At 31.3% G+C, this 17,247-nt stretch overlaps 1 protein-coding gene across 11 annotated transcripts in view; it reads right to left on the bottom strand.

Annotated features, from left to right (window-relative positions):
• Positions 1 to 41: 41 nt before the first annotated feature.
• Positions 42 to 17,247, bottom strand: part of LOC109600071 (actin-binding LIM protein 3) — a 28,689-nt gene continuing 11,483 nt past the window's right edge. For 4 of the 11 annotated variants that reach the window (XM_049967247.1, XM_049967242.1, XM_049967244.1 and 1 more), the window contains 14 exons: positions 10,505 to 10,725; positions 7,928 to 8,126; positions 7,654 to 7,874; positions 5,438 to 5,680; positions 5,220 to 5,288; positions 4,913 to 5,102; positions 4,615 to 4,857; positions 4,331 to 4,562; positions 4,103 to 4,278; positions 2,882 to 2,979; positions 2,310 to 2,379; positions 1,750 to 1,790; positions 1,189 to 1,392; positions 42 to 1,135 (listed from right to left, as the gene is read on the bottom strand). In XM_049967247.1, coding sequence (XP_049823204.1) covers positions 1,022 to 1,135; positions 1,189 to 1,392; positions 1,750 to 1,790; positions 2,310 to 2,379; positions 2,882 to 2,979; positions 4,103 to 4,278; positions 4,331 to 4,562; positions 4,615 to 4,857; positions 4,913 to 5,102; positions 5,220 to 5,288; positions 5,438 to 5,680; positions 7,654 to 7,874; positions 7,928 to 8,126; positions 10,505 to 10,725 — 2,321 coding nt within the window. In that variant the 3' untranslated portion in view covers positions 42 to 1,021. Of the gene's footprint in view, positions 1,136 to 1,188; positions 1,393 to 1,749; positions 1,791 to 2,309; positions 2,380 to 2,881; positions 2,980 to 3,196; positions 3,274 to 4,102; positions 4,279 to 4,330; positions 4,563 to 4,614; positions 4,858 to 4,912; positions 5,103 to 5,219; positions 5,289 to 5,437; positions 5,681 to 7,653; positions 7,875 to 7,927; positions 8,127 to 10,504; positions 10,726 to 17,247 lie in introns of those variants that run through there. The other 7 variants (XM_049967245.1, XM_049967246.1, XM_049967248.1 and 4 more) reach the window with 7 other exon arrangements.

The raw sequence follows: 17,247 nt of genomic DNA, 5'->3' as shown, positions 1-17,247 counted from the left end.
CATACTCTATTAAAATAAAAACAACCAATAATAAATAAGTATAAGTATATAAAACGTACACGTTTATTAAAATTAAAATAATACAAACAAATCTCTTCATATACTTGAAAACAGACGTGCTTATTAAGAATGGCATAGCACTATTGCAGGTTGAAGTTGTTTCCCTTTTATTTTCATCACAATTGAATACAACTCTTATCGTAAAAATAAATATAAAAATATACACCGGTATCTATAAATAATAGCTCTCTAATTGTACCAAATTATTAAAAGACTAGCCCAAAGCAATATACTATTTAAAGCAATCTAATGCCTAGATTTTACAACGGACATCAGGGGATTCACTGGATTCTAATTTTGATTATATTATATACTTAGACGCATGATGTCAATGTTATACCTTTCCTCATTGGGAAAACCATAAGCGATTGTAAAATCGTTCTAATAGATTTTTTTTCTTATACTAAAAATAGTAGGTATTATTTTTACTTTATTCCCATAGCAATAATTGTACGTATTTAAAATTCAAATCTCATTAGATTTCCTATGTTTTCTCACTAATTTTAAAACAATATAAAAATATATTTATTAAAATGAAAAACATACATACAGATTAAAACTATAAACCTTTAAAATAAAGCCTTATCGTAAAAGACACTTGAGAAATCTAATATATACTAAATGTTGTCATAAAACTGTTTAAACTTAAACTATGGCAAAGTTTAATACCAGTCAATGTCGTCCCGCAAAAATCCATAATCAAATCATTGGTGTTCTAACGCAAAATACTGAAATTCCTAATCGAATTTCTACGGAACCGTTACAAATAAAAAATAAAAAACAAACGAACAGAAAATCTGCAAGGAACATCAAACAATTTTACAACAAACATTGATTCATTCAATTTGCGTAAGCCTAATAGTTCAATGTAAAGCCGCCTGGGTGAATAAAAACAAATCAAATCCGTAAGGAGAAGCGCGAAGCAGCTTCCTGGTGATTTTTCAGTGATGGGTGGGTGGTATTAAAAGAGACGTGCCCGTCGCTTCAGCTCGTTCCTGCGCCACGCGGGCAGTCTGTAGAAGTCCGGCCTGGCGATTTGGAAAATACCCTCGAACTCCTGGTCCGACAAATGACGCTGCAAGCAAATTTCGTTAATGAATATTTTTAACTTGTTGTCGCAAAACTTACTTCTAGGTTGCATCGGTCAACGTCGGCCGGCAGCCGATAGTTGGTGATCAGCAGGAGGTGATAGGGGTAGATTTTGGCCGGCTCGTTGATCAGCATCGAGTGCGCCATGTTGGGCAGGGATCGTCGCACTTGTGACGAGTACCCGCCCCCCGGGTAACGGCCCAGACCTCCGGTGTACGTGCTCGACACCGGCATGTCCGAGTTCTAAACCACCAATAACAGTATTAATAAAAATAACAAGCACAATTTGTAGGACACACACTAAAAACAGTTAGGAAGAAAGAAATATCGAAATGAAAGAAACATTTAAAATAAATAAATGAAAATTTAACAAAAATATTGATTATCACCAAAATAAGTAAAAGAAAATTTAAAAAATACAGAAGAAATTAAATTATAATAAGTTGATTAATATACAGGGTTAATTTTATGTACAGCAAAGAGAAGCTAGATTGTAAATTTTAGGATTCAAAAACAATTTATGCATTAATTATTTTTATATTAGTTTGGAAAATCATTTTTGAATCCTTGCATAATGTTATAGAAGCATTATTTACATACCAGGCCACGTCTTTCAACATCGGTGATGGATCCAGTGGAAACTGAAGAAAAAGCATTAATTGTACATACTTTGCTCGTAAATATACCAAAAGTAGTGAGTAGTATATCAATTTTCTCAATATTACATAATTACCGAAAGGTTTAAGTATAGGAATGGTTGTTTTTATATTATAAATACATCCGGATATATTTTTAGTATAAAAATCATTACCATGCAAAAGCTCGACAAATTCAAAAATAAAAAGAAGCTACTATACTACAATGTCGAGTTTCAAGTTGTGTAAACCTGTGAGAAATACCAGAAGTTTATGTTGCTAGTAAAAAAATCAGATTTAGGAAGTTCATTCAATGAAATTTGTGTTTTATTGTTTTCCAAATCCGGAAGAATATGCAAAATACAACATGCATCCCCATGTATAAAAATTTTGTCCTGTTCAATGTTCGTAAAAAATCTAAATTAAACAGAAAACTCAGTCCTGTTTAAAAAAAGAAGCTAACTAAAAAACTTACGACAACACTTAAAATTAGTGCCAGTTCGTCGCAACGAAAACAATACTTACTATCGGATTTTCCGCAACTGAAGTCGGTACTGTGGGTTTTAGCACCCATCCCGCTAAACGAATAATCACCCTGCGAATACAATCACCATGTCAATTAAAACACATCCACCCAATTTTACGGGGAGACTCACGTACACAAAAAACACACTACACACCCAATCCTGGGATTAAAAAAAATAATAACAACAAAATAAAAATAATAAATTGAGGACGGAACACATTCCATGTTATCGCTACCCTCTTCCTCTCACTCATTGGTGAAATGCAAATGCTGAAGAGACGTGCAAGGATACGGAGAACAGGACAGTCACACAAGGCACCCATAAATTCATGCAACGGACACTAAAACCTACGATACAAATCGGAATTGTTAGAGGATTAAACGTCGATTATATTCTTGACAAAAATTAATGCGACCTTTCCCATGTTAGAAACCAAGGACATGTTAATTCAAGGGGTTAAATTTTGGTCAACAATACAAGAACGATGAATGAAAGGAAACAGGACATGCAAGTTGATCATAATAATAGTAATAATAAAATCTCAGTCAAAAACAGTCGACGGAAACTTACAGGGATTTGGGGGTAACTACCAGCAGATGAGCTGAATGTGTGAGAACGAGGCGCCAGACCATAACCAGGCTTAGGAACGTGACGAAGGGCACTTACAACTGAAGGCAACAAGTCAACGAATTAATTTCGAGTATAAATTCGTAGTTATTTTTGTAAATTGTTTGCCTACGTATGCCCTCAACGGTAACAATGTTATGTGGAAGCATGTATGATGTAAGTCTTGAAGCGTATTGTGTGGTTTTTGTGTCGTCGGATGCTTAGTTCCCGAATGTGTCAGGACAAGTTTCCAACGGGTTCGTCGATTCAGATACTTACGTAACCATTGCGAGAGGGCAGCGTGGACGACTTTAGTCCGTAGCCGGGCTTGGGCACACTTCTCAACGATGACACTACTGTACAAACATGCAAATAAAAGAAAAACGCAACGAAAATAAAACAATGCAATTTATATAAAGCGGGCATGCACGTAATAATGGCAAATTATACGTAAAAACGAAATTAAAATAAAGTATAACAATAACAACGCGTGTTTGTAAATTTTTGAACGGGAACCGTTCGTGAGACGTTCATGCTTTAAAACCATTCCATAGATTAATTATTTTTCTAGAAATATTGAGCTTAATTTACTACACGAGTTGAGTGTCCAAAAGGGGCTTTCTATTATCATATGATATGCTAGTTTAAAAATTTATAGAATAAAACAGTTTTCCTAAATTAAATATTTACAAAGCACTTGTTTTTAGTTAGAATTTCTATACACAATTGTACAATTTATGCTAAGAGCCATAACAACCAAATATTCAGCATATAATATTAATTAAAACTAAAATATTACTTTTTAGCAAGCTACATCACAAATTTGGACTAGATATTTTCCCCAGATTTAGTTGTAAGGGCTCACATCTGTAAACTAACTAAATAATTCAAAATGTACTGGACCATCAAATGTTATGGAAGTCGCATCTACTCTTTGATCCAGTATCTACAGTTCTATAACTAAATGTCACTCTCCAACCGTTTAAAATCCTATTCAGAATACAGAATGGTTTTGCACGTGGTTAGCACCAAAACTGCCGAACTCTCACCTTTGTCAACGGCCGGACGCGTCGCTAGAAACTCAGACACGTGTTTAATCAATAATCACGTTCAGTTAAGACTCATTAATACGTTTCAAGATTAAAGAAAGCCGTGTCTATGCTCGCCCGCATCGTACCCACTTACCGTTGTAGTTTGGGATCTGGCCGATGGAACGACCCATCGAAGAACGACAGCTCATGGAACGATCGAATTCCTCGTCGTCGAATGGCCTCTGATGGTCCAGATTCCTTGACGGGCTGGCGCCGATTGGATTATCGTAGCGTAGCCTGTACGCCGGCTCTTTGTTGGCAGAGGGGGTCCTACGGACGTTCGTTGTTAGACATTTCATTCGGTTGGTGAGGTTTTACGTACCTCGAAGCGTTGCGAGGGTCCAAGTGAGCTGCCTTGATTTTTTTGACCTTCTCCCGTTCTTGTACATTCTTCAGGAACACTTTACCTATTCCGCTGGCGATTTTGCTTAATTCCTCCTCCTCCCGTTTCAGTTTCTCGTCTTCAATTTCCTTGGCGGTTTTACCATCGACCTCGTCCTCATCTGAATCGGCGGACACGCCCTTGTAAGAGTCCGACCAGCGCTTTCTCCTCTCTACAATCATAAATTGAGTAACCAACGAATCTTAGCGGTGGGGAATGTGTACCTGGATCAGTATAGGGATAAGGTGGTGCAGGGAAGTCGTCTCTTTCAATTTTCGGTTCCTCTCCTGGTTTAGGTGGTTTTGCACCAGGGAAGTGGGCTAGTTCTATCGGTTCCTCGTTGTTCATGTGAGGTGATTTCGGTCTTGGCGTCTCACTGCGTATCGAATCGACGAGGATCTTCATCGCGGACCTTGAACCGAATCTTTTGCCGCCAGCTCCTTGGCTACCCCTCAAGGAATTTTGTGCTTTAAAAAAATTAACACTTTACAATGGGACCTGGTTTGTGGTTGCTTTACTTACAGGTTGGTCGGTGGAAATGAGGGGAGACGGGAGTTTTGTCGTAAGGGTCTATGGGTCTTCTTAAATAGCCTTGAGTTGGCTCTTCTGTTAGGTAACTATAAGTGTATATCCTAGAAATGTCGTCGGTTAAAGTGGCTGATTTTGGTTCCCTTAATATTAAACCTGGCGATGGTGTACGGTAACTATAATGCTGCAAGGTTTTAACACAATGTCACAACTCTTTTTTTATAAGTAGTTAAATTAATGAAGTAATGTATTTTAAGAGAAAATCTAATTAAAAACAAATAAAATTAACCAAAAAACAAACCTTTCTAATCATGCTTGTCGGACTATACAATGAACCGTTCAAACTAGGTGTACGTGAACGCATGGAAAACTGAAAAAATTAAATAATAATCATGCAAAAACTGAAACAATTGAACAAAACATGATTTAAATAAAACGAACGAAATATTGTGTACCTCTAAAATGAACCTACAGAGAATTATACGACAAAATCCTGGATCTAACTGAAGAAATCGTTACCTGCATCTCGCTGGCACCGGAGGTGCTATGACGGTCGAAGTCGCGTACGGACACATCCGTGTCCGTGCAGTTGCCGTTTTCAGCGGATCCGTTTAGTATTTGGCCATTTTCGGTGGGCCCCGGACCGCAACGCGGATGCCAGATGGCGCCGCCCTGCAGGTACATCTCTTCGCCATCGCCGAAGGGATCGCCACATTTGGTGCAGCGGGCGCACGTCGGGTGGAAGTGATGGTTGTCTCCGGCCTAAAAAGGGTTCTAATTAATATCAATGACTTAAGCATACTGCAGAATCAATAGAACAATAAGTTTCAAGAAAAAAAATTATAACTTGCCCAAACAACAATTACTCCAATATTTTTTATATTTTATAAGACGTTTTATCAAATTTCTCAAAATATGGCATTTTCTCAATAAATAAAGGTATTTCTCTTAAGTTAGATTGTTTTCAATTTGGGCTCAAAAAACACAAGTGGCCAGAAATCTTTTTTCACCTGCCAAAAAATTCGTGTGCAATGGAGTCAAGGTTCGTTGATAATTATTATGATACTTATGTGTGGATATTGTTGATAGTGATATTTTTAGCGTGATAGTCGCCAATTAAAACGTATATCAAGATTGATCAGAAATATTTGCATTAAAAAACTTAAACCAAAAAATAAAATACACTTATATAAGGTGGTAGAGGAAGAAAATATATTTTTATAGAATACTACATATTTTAAAAGCTTTTTTATGTTATTTTTAACTGTGATATGTTAAATGCCTAATGAAGAAATTAAACAATATATTGTGTAAAATCCTCGTGCAACATGTTTGCAACTGGTCACCCAGTATACTGCAATCAACCACTACAAAGAGGATTCACGAAATGGATTTCATTTCTGATGGAACACTACTTAGAAAAGACTTAATTCAATAAAGATTTTGATTCTCTAATTTATTTAAAATATCATTTTATATCCGAAAGTAAAAACTTTATTTTCAATATTTTATATTCTACATGTAATTCCAAATAAAATAACTATACCATGTCTTATATCTAAACACAATAGTTTTTGAGTTATTTTATTTTTCAATTTTGACTGATTTAAGGTCGAATTAAAATGTTTGTAAAGTAATCAATTTTGATGATGGAAAGTTCATTTTTAGCACTCATATTAACAAAAGGCTTTCCTATAAGGAACCATTATTAGTACTTCCAAATTTTATACAGGGTGTCATTTAATTACGATTAATTTTGTGCGCAACTTTTTATTCTCAATGGAACACCATGTATCTTTTACCTTAATTATATCGGATATTAAAAAACCTTTCGATTGATATAAGTATTTCTTATACATAAAATAAATATTGACAGAGATTTTACCAAAAATATGAACGTAACGTTCAATTTCTTGTGCCTATAATTATTATTTAATTCAATAATATTAAAAATGAAACACTATCTATACTCAATTGTTTACTTAATAAACAGTTCATTTCTAAATACTTCCAAAACCAAGAAATTTTTTCGTTTGGTATAAATGTGCTCGTAAAAAATTGTCCATTATAATGGTGATTTTCATAATTAAAATAATCAATTATTCAATATATTTTGGTTGGGATTAAAATTTATATAGATGATATTATGCAACATATAAAACTGAATTTTAATTAACGTTTCTACATTCATTAGACATTGAGAAACTAGGTAATATCGTACTTTATTCATTTAAAACAAATTATTGATTGTTCTATCATACAATGTCTGTATTATGTTATTTCCTCTGTTTTATTTTTAATTGATGAGAATTTGTAATTAATTTAAAATTTATTTAAATTATTTTTTATTTTATAACATCTCTATCTGTAAAATTTCTTTAAAATAAATAATGACAATTATATTGGTAACATTTAAATATTACACTGTTAATCTGAATTAAATTAATGATGGAACATGACATTTGAGTTTCATCAAAATATAAAATCAAGACTAGAAACACCTATATTGAAATGGTTTGGCTCAAATAAAAATAAAATACAGACAAAACAAGTTTATAGCTGATATTTTTTCGCTGTTCGTTCATGCAAATACTCCTAAAATAATAGTCCTTGACCTTGTTTTGACAATTCATATTTATACCCACACAAAATAAAACAACGTTCATCATAATGTACAAGGTCTTATCCATCTCACTGTCCGGCATAATTTCGGACAATGGGTCCCCCTTGTTTACCTGTAGCACTTTTCCGCTGATGAACCGATTACAGTAGGCGCACTTGACGCCGAACTGTTTCTGGTAGTCGCGTTCGCAGTACGGTACGCCGTCCCTGCCCATGTACTCGCCGTGGAGCACTGTGCCGCAGGAGCCGCACTTGAAACACCAGATGTGCCATTGCTGGTCCAGCGCCACCAGCGCCTGGCCCTCCTTCAATTCGTCCCTGCATCCCGCACATTCTGCAAACAAAATGAATGAATATCATTACGGACTTGAATAAATTGAATATTACTGGTGAGGTCGTCGTTGGCGCTATGATTCGTGGGACTGGTCTTGGGAGTGGCGTCCCTGATGGGGATCTGGACGCATTTCGTGCACAGAACCTCCTTGTTGGCGGTGAGGGTGGCCTTCTCGCCGGATGGGAACGGCTGTCGGCAGCGGTGGCATGTGAAACACTTCTGGTGGTAGGTCTTGCCCAAAACGGTAGCCACCTAAAAATCAGAGTAAAAAAGTCAACTGATATGTCAACAGTAATTACAGTCTAGACGCGTCGGTGTTAAATCGATCAGGTTGCCGGTAATTCGATACGAGTACACCTGATCGATTCCCGGAATGTGTGTGTTTCACTTTCGAAACGTTCAAAGTCAATGTTTGCACAAGATCGAGTGTTACGTTACGTGTGGAATTTATTAGCACACAGTTAGTCAAGTGCAACAAAATCTGATCGGACGTGAGATTGTCATATTTAATTTAAGTGGTTTGCCAAAGTCTTCTAACGACAGTAGTTTGACTAAAAAATGGTAGTTTCTATAACAAATAATTGTCTATATTTCTTACAAGAAATCAGTTTGCCTTTTATAATGTTAAACATTGAAAAACCTCGATGTTCTGCTTAATTCCACTAAACCTTGGAATTCCCCATTATTTTTAACTGTATTATTGGATCTTTTATTCATACATAAATTATTATTACATAGTTTATATTTTTGTTATAAATCTGATGTAAAATTATTTAAAATAAGTAAAATAAAATGTTGAATATAAGAAGAAACTGACATTTGTCAGCATAAATATCTACTATTAAGATAGTGTTGTTCAAAAATAATAATTATTATTTAAATTATTATTTTATCTGTTATAAAGGTACTGTTGTTCATTAAAAAATAATATTAAAAATAATTATTTAAATTAATTTTATATCTATTATAAAAGTACTGTTGCTCATTAAAAAAATAATAATAAAAAATGTTTAAATTATATTTTACATTACATGTTCCATAATTACGCAAAAGTCTTTAAAATAACAAAATAATATTTTGAATTTAAGGAAAATTTTATAATAACATTTGTTTTAAAGGCTTATTTAAAAAACCTTTGATTTATTGTATAACATATTGTATTTTAATTTTAATTATTTGATTTCCTTTATTATTTACTTTTATAATATTATAATATTTTTTAGACATTTTAAAATAATAGTTTTTAAAAATATTTTCTTAAATTAAATCAGTAAAATGTAATTTTATTTTTATGAAATGAAGTTTTTTTTTATCAAAAAATTGATAATTATCTGTTTTATTAATTACTTCTTCGCAATTTTTGATATTTATTTATCCGATATTTATTATGAATTTATTAAAAGAAAAAATAAAACTTAATTATTTCTTATTTTTATTTTAATAATGTCTTTAAAATATATAAAGAAGACAGAAATATATAAAAAAATAATTAATTACATAATTATTTGTCCTAAAGATATTTTTTATCAATTAAATCAATTAAAGGTATTCTTATTTTATATATTTATTTTCTATATTATTTAAAATTTATAATTATTTATTATATTTTATCTTATATCTCTAATAATACAAAATTCTTTAAAATATAAAAAAATTGATAATTATATTTTTTTATTATTTTTTATATTGATATGATTATTTATTATTTATAATTAGTTACAAAAATCCAATAGCGAAGTTGCTGTCGAATACAAAAATCTATTGTATTCGATAATTGATTTTTTATTATTTGTTATGTGTTATAAAAACTTATTTTTTTAAGATTTACGATAAAGAATAAAAGAAAATTTAAGAATCATAGAATATTTAGAATAAGTGAATTTATAATTTATTGTTATACTGATAGCTTTTTACCAATTTTTAATAATTATATAATCTTTTTTATAAAGGTATTCTTATTATCAAAAAGCTTTTCTATTATTTATGCTGTTTAAAATTTATTCAATTATTTAGTTTTTAACAATATAAAATTCTTTAAAATAAGTAAAATAATAGTTTCAATATAAAAAAAATGATAGTAATTTTTATAATTTTTCATCAATTATTCTATTCAATCATAATATTGTTTTTGTTGTTATTTTAGAATTCTTTGTTTTTTTTAAGTTTAAAAGAGGATAAAAAAAATTAAGACATATTAAGAAATATTTTAAATTATTTTTATTTTAATTATTCAAAATTCTTTAAAATGAGTAAAATAATAGTAGGTAATAATATATATAAAAAATAAATATCATTACCAATTTTAGATATCTCTCGTAAATTTTTGATAATTATGTCATTTATATTCAATTATGATGTATTTTCAGTATTGATAAACATATTGTTTTTTATATTTGATGTTTGTTTCACTGATTTTTATATTGTTATTTGTTGTCTGAATTATTTTATTTACTTGATAATTTGTTTTTTATAATATTTTTCTTTATTCTTAAAGAAAATAAACGATATTTGGTAATTGTTATTTATAATAAAGGAAATATGTAGTTTTGAATATATCAAAATATCGAGAATTATTAAATAATTATCAAATAAATATGATATTTTAGAATCATCCTGCATGATATTCATACCTCCCCTTCGACGTAGTCGCCGCAAGCTGAGCACTTGGTGCCGAAGTTGCGTTGGTAATCGGCAGTACAATAGTACGCCCCATCCTTCGAGAAGAAACCACCCTGGGCGAGAGAGTTGCCGCACGCCTTGCACTTGAAGCACTGCGTGTGGAAGTACTTGTCCTGCACCCTCAGCACCTCCCCCGAACACTTCTTGTTGCACACTTGACACAACGTTTTTCCTGCGAACAATAAAAAAATACAAGTTAATTTTGCATATCTCGGACTACGAAATGTGTCAAGATAATTCCGCATTCCGCGAACGTGTTAGGCGTCTAATTACCAATTCGTTGGTGTTTAATGAGATAAGATTTAAATTGGGCTTATCCTGTTTTCGATATTGTTTCCTATGCCGATAACGAAAACAGAAAAAACCACTTCCAGGTCTCGAGTGGAAAGTGGTAAAGACTTATCATTAATTCGTGACTGTTTCACCGACAATTGAAAAAAAGAAACGAGATGTAATTTAAAAATGTATAATTATAGCAATTTTCTCGAGTCAACATTTCTATGGTATAGAAACTTGAAAGGATATTTTGCGGTCGAATATTTGTTGTATAATTTATGTTCGACACAAAAACTTTCAAATACGTTTATGGCATTGAAATGTGTTTTATGTAATAGTTTTTTAATGTAAAACATTAAATTCGCGAATGTAGAAAGTGGAAACCACGAGTGTAATAAATTATTCAATAGATGACACAATTAGTATAACTTATGTTTTTTAAGCAAATAAATACAGTTAATCTCAAGAAAAGTGTAAGGTATTTTATGAAAATCTAGACAAATAATTTAAATTTACTTTTTGTTCTAGATATATATTTTTTAACCTTTTATATTTGTTCTTATTATTTGTGCTGTAATGTGAATTGGTTATGTATAAAAAATGTTACATATATTTTTCTGAATTTAGTTGGACATAAATTTAGCAACTTTGTTGAGACAGATTAAATTTGTGGTTCTTAATTTATAACATTAACACACAGTATATTATCATTTTTGGTTTATAATTTTGACCTATCTTTGTAGCATAGACTCCACCATTTTCCAAATATGCGACATATTTGTGACCCCTCATGTCTTCTATAGGGTTGATGTCTGGAAATTGGGATGATTAAGACAAAACAACGATGCTTTAGTCTTTCATATTATTAAGAGCATAATTTCTTCAATATTGTTCTTAAATTGTTGTTTAATATATCTCTATACAAAAATCAGTTAAGAGTGGCTACTCCAGAAGTACTGGACCATTTCCACAGCATTGAATAGCCACCATGTTTCTCTGTGGGTGTTTTGTCCATGTAGGATGTTCAACATAAGCAGCCACGTCATTTTTTTTTTTAATTAAACGTGGACTCGTCACAAAAAACTACTCATCCCCACTGTTCTAAGGTCCAGTGAATGTGATTCTAAGCATGTCAAATTGGACTTTCACATTTTTAGTAGAAATCTCAGTTTTTCTTGTAGATCTGGAGTCACACGAATCTCCATTCATTATCCATCTTCTCACAGTCCTTAAAATAATTTCAGCAATCCCATATCCTCCAGGTTGAATTTCAGTTGACGATAAGCCATCTCTTTTTGTTTCTCTGTGTCTTGGTAACGCTGAATCATAATTTTTCTAGTAAAAGCAGCACTAGCAATTAATCGATTTAATTTATAAAGGGAAAAAAAGTTACTACATTATACTGGCATCTAATTTTAGAAGTATAGCTCATATTTTTAATATATTTTAATTTGTTGCTATATTTTTTTATTTCTCAAGTTCTACTGAACCAATTTACTTGAAATTTGGCGTGAGTCTTCTTCATATATTCCTCTATGGAATTCAACATCAATTTTCAATTTTTTATTTTAAAAAAATTCGGAAAAGTAAAGTAAATTTAATATTTTTTCAGATAGCCGCAACGAAAAAAATATTTTTTTTTATTCTTTCCCCACTTTGTCAGTGTATATCTAATGGATACTAAAAATAGTGTTTGTCTTTTTCTTATTTCTTTTGAAAAAGTACCTAAAATTCATACTCTAAACCAGAATACTCCCTTAACAATTTATTTCGTTTCTTAGTTCTTTGGAAGTCTATTTGATTAAAATTATTGTGATTTACTAAGGAGGCAAGTCATTTAACTTTGAAAGAAATGAATCAAGTTGTGGGACAGCTTCAATGTAATTGGCATACTGAGGTAGATGAAAGGTTTAGAATTACCTAAAGTGTATTATTTGGTTGTGAATGCGCTTTAGAGTAACTGGTAGTGTCGCTAAGCAGCATCGAAGTCTTGGACGCTGTGCAATAGCAATTCATGATCGCTAGTTACAGAGCAAACATGAATGAAGAATTAGATTATCTATATATTATTTGAAACCTCGTTTTACTAGAGATAGATAATCGTGGGAAAATTGGTTTGAAAGATATCTTTAATAAATATTTTTACTTTAATTTTGTTTAAATAAACAGTTAATTACATAAAATCTTGGAAGCATTATGCGTCAATTAATATTGATGAGAGATGAGATTTAATAAGTTAAAGACAGGTATTGTTCACGACTTGGACCTATGATCTCAACGTATTTTATTAATGTGAAAACATCAGAAAACCTAAAACATACGAATTACGAAAAGAGTAACGTACATGTCAAGGCTGAAACCTTTTAGATCGCGATCTAATCGTCTTACATTCTTACGATCCTGCATTTTATAACACACATGGCTGATCCACGAGCAAAATCCCTTCGCCTGGCTAATAAGCAAATGGGTTCCGAGCACTTTAAAATAATAAAATTTAATTGAGCGCATTGTCTACCCACAGGATATTACATAATTACGTGACCTTTGTCTTGTTGTTTCATGGGTGTGAAACTGAATAGCTAAAATGCCATAAAAATAGTAAATAGGTTGCACTCCCGGTGCATTTCGAAAAATCCGAAAATAGGTGTATGCGCCAGATATTTTCCGAATAGTATTCGTGTAAGTGGACCATGTCACGTCACACCTACGTACGTACGTACGTACTGATAGGAAAAAAAACATTCTGTATGGCTTACGTCACCGACAAAGAAAGTTAATTGTCGTGTACGCAAAGAGAACAGTTGGCAATTATCTCCACTCCGTATAATTAGAGTTAATTAAAAGGAAAATTTACTGTGTTTAATGTCTAATGTTATCATTAACAAGCTGCGACGCTTTTTACGGTGTAGGTCAGAAATCACGGTAGTACATGTACGTGTGTTGACCGTTCCGAATTTGACAATAATGAGAAAAACGTTGAGCCTGTTTTTCTTATCGAAGCCACACAGATAACCCACTTGTTTCGTTGTGTAACGCAAATCGAAAACGATTGAAATCTAGAACAATGAGAAAGTACATTTCCTGATGAGCGTGTCCCGGTTGTTTTTTATATTTTCCACAAATTCCGACGTGCCATTAAAATACCGTGCCCGCTTTATGTTTTTCCAACGTACCATGTCAAATGGCAATTAGTCGAAATGGTGACTGGGTCATCTAGATTGACTTAATTCGGTTTGGCGAATCAATTACTTAACCTCGCGGCTGCATCGGTGTCAACTGGAGCTGATCGATTTTTTTCCTCCCGGATCGGCATCTCCCGTTTATTTACTCTGGCTTGTCTAAGAGCGGATGTTTATTGATTTTCATCCGTGTGTGCGTTACATTTACATGAATCGACTTATTTACAATTATGCGTTTCGAAAGTGTTTGTTTTGTAGACATTTGGGTCATAAGACCGTAGATTTGTTTTTAGAGATGACTGTTTACGCGAGTCCATATTGATATCATTATTAAGTGTTAAATGATTAATATTTGTTGGCGCTAATTTGTGCACTTATCTAAATATAATTTTTAGACAATCGAAGTTAATTGATAGTTTCTTTTAATTTTACTTATCAATTGTGGTTCGAAATTAATAATTAAAATCTAGAAATTTCCAAATTTTTATTGTTCATACCAGTTTCTAAAAATAATTAATATACAGATAGAATTGAATTTAACTTCAAAGTATTTTTTTTGTATAATCTAGTGAAATTTATATTTGTAAAAACAGTATAGTATGAAAATTAATAATAATTTTTAAAAATTATCCCACATAATCAGACATTATTAATGGGTTATGGCCCACAAAACTGTATTTTTTATGGTAATTTGCCCCGATTTTCATAATATTTATAAATAAAATACTTTGATTACTATGAATAATACATTGTATTTTCGTTATCTTTCCCATATTTTATAACTTTGAAGTATTAAATGGACCAAACAAATAATTTCTTTACCTGATTGAATAAAGGTCTTTTTATGTTCATTTTGAGTAAAAGAATATGCCTTGATACCAAGATACAATAAATATAGTCATTTTATCTAAACAAATATTTTTTTTTCATTTTCCTTATTTATCCAAAATCTAAAAACCATAGTTAATGTTCACTTTGTATATGTATTAAGGTGGGCCAAAAAAATCAACTATTTTTTTTTAACTTCCGACACTGAAAAATAGGTTAATTTTAATAGGAAAGTCCTTCTCATCTCAGATTTCTATTTTTTCTCCAGTTCCATATGGCAAAATCCATATTTCGCCCTAACTTGATCGTACAGAAAATATCTATTTACATTTTTGATAGGATATTGAAAGGTCTACAAAAAATGTACCTTAACATTTTTTCATAACACGTCGTTTAGAAAACATCAGAGGTTAAAGTTTGAAGAATTTAACAAAAATATGTTTTCACTTTAAATTTTTAAATTTTATAACTCGAAGATAAGTAAATATTATAAAATGCCCAATATATACTTTTATAGGAAATTAAACGCTCTACAAAAAAGATCTGTTATGATTAATCGATTACTCTAACTATTTAGAAGATATTCGCATTCGAATCCCAATGCATGCTAATTTTAATAGTTTTTTAAAAAATTTAAATTTATCCATTTAAATAAATGAATTTTAGTATAATTTGGGATGTTGTCATATGGGACTAAAGGAAAAAATTAAGAGGTCATCTTTGGAGAGTATATTTAAAGGTGTCTAAGAACCATTTTTTCAGTATCAAAAGATAAGAAAAAATAATCGTTTTTTTTCTGGTCCACCCTAATATGTATGTGTAAAATAGGGTATTTTATAATCAGTAAAATTTCATATTTTCGGATAAAGTAGTGTAGTAAACCATAAATCATTAAAATAATAATAAAAAAGTAATTTAGATTTAGGTATATGTTACAATTAGAAATTAATATTTTGGTTTTATATCTATAAATACTATAAGAATTGTGAGCCTATGAAATATACACCAAAAAGTTGTATTTATACGAAGTAATGGTACAGTAGTGGTTATTATTGTAGCAATGTCCTAAATGTCAACATTTAATGTCAATTGTTAAAATGATATTAATTTACTATTCTTGTTTTATACAGTAATAAAAAAGCTACCATATTTTTATTCTATAAAATGTTAATATACATTTTACTGAAGTGATCTCGACATAAATATAGCATCTTTAATTTTCAAATGGATTTTTAATGATTAAATCTATGTTATTTAATTTAAAATTAACACTATGTATAATATCCTTTGTGATTTATAATTTTGGCCCTTTTCTCTGATATAGACAACATACTAAAATGCTCCAGTTTTTCGATTGCCTAGAAAATTGGCAAAATTTGACACTTGAGGGCCACAATGACTGCAGCAGTGGATGACCTCTTTAGTAAATTGGGAAAAAGCGAATAAATCACTTAAAATTAAATTTTTTTGTTAGAAAATTTTAGTGTATATTTGTTATGTATACACATATGTCTCCACCAAATATTAAAACATTTGATACAGCAGCAATTAGCAAAAATCATTCTTCTTTTTAGGCCATCACATTAGGTTAAGGATCACAGAGAATGGACTTAATTACTTGACTGTATAGTGTTTTTTCGTGAATATATTGAGTCATTAAACAGGATCTATTAGGAATATATTTAAGAATTTTCACTTTCACTTTTATGTATAAAGTAAAAAATAATTATATCAAATATAATTCTAAAATTTTAGATGTAATTTGTATAGTAAAAATATTTAAATAATTATTAAATATGGGTTAAAAAAATTGAGGTATTGTAATTCATTTCTGAGACAGAAAACGCCTGATAAGATTGTTGTAAAGATTACTCTGCGATTATCAAACATAATATAGCTATAATCACATGTTTATTACTTTACTTACGAAATAATTCAATTAAATTTATGTGCTAGATAATAAACGCACATAAAATAGGTTTAGAATTCGAACAAAGTGTGCATAAAATAAAAACGACTTAATTGAATTTCTGCTGTTATTTTGGCGTCGGGTTTCCAAAAAATAAAGAATTATTCCTTAATGGAATCCAAACAAACAAATCCGTCGGCTAATTGCTCATTTTCCGCTTCTTTCATCCCATGCTTTGAAGTTATTTGCGGAGCCTGGCGATTTATGAATCCTTCCTTCGACCATCGCCGCAATCTCTGCGAAAACTAAAGCCGAAACCGGCAACCAGATCTAAAGAAAAACGTCCCACCGTATCATTCGCGTCGTTCTAATTTTAAAACCTCGCCAACACAATTTATGGTCGATGGAATCGGACGCCGATAGATTTCTCAAGGTATACCACTTGCGCTGTGACCAAAAAAAAAAAAAAAAAATGGCCACGGACCTATTTACCCAATTCTGG

This window comes from Aethina tumida, chromosome 5 (genome assembly GCF_024364675.1).
Source record: "Aethina tumida isolate Nest 87 chromosome 5, icAetTumi1.1, whole genome shotgun sequence".
Classification (NCBI taxonomy): domain Eukaryota; kingdom Metazoa; phylum Arthropoda; class Insecta; order Coleoptera; family Nitidulidae; genus Aethina; species Aethina tumida.
Note: the sequence above shows the minus strand (reverse complement) of the source record. Positions and strands in the feature narration are given on the sequence as shown.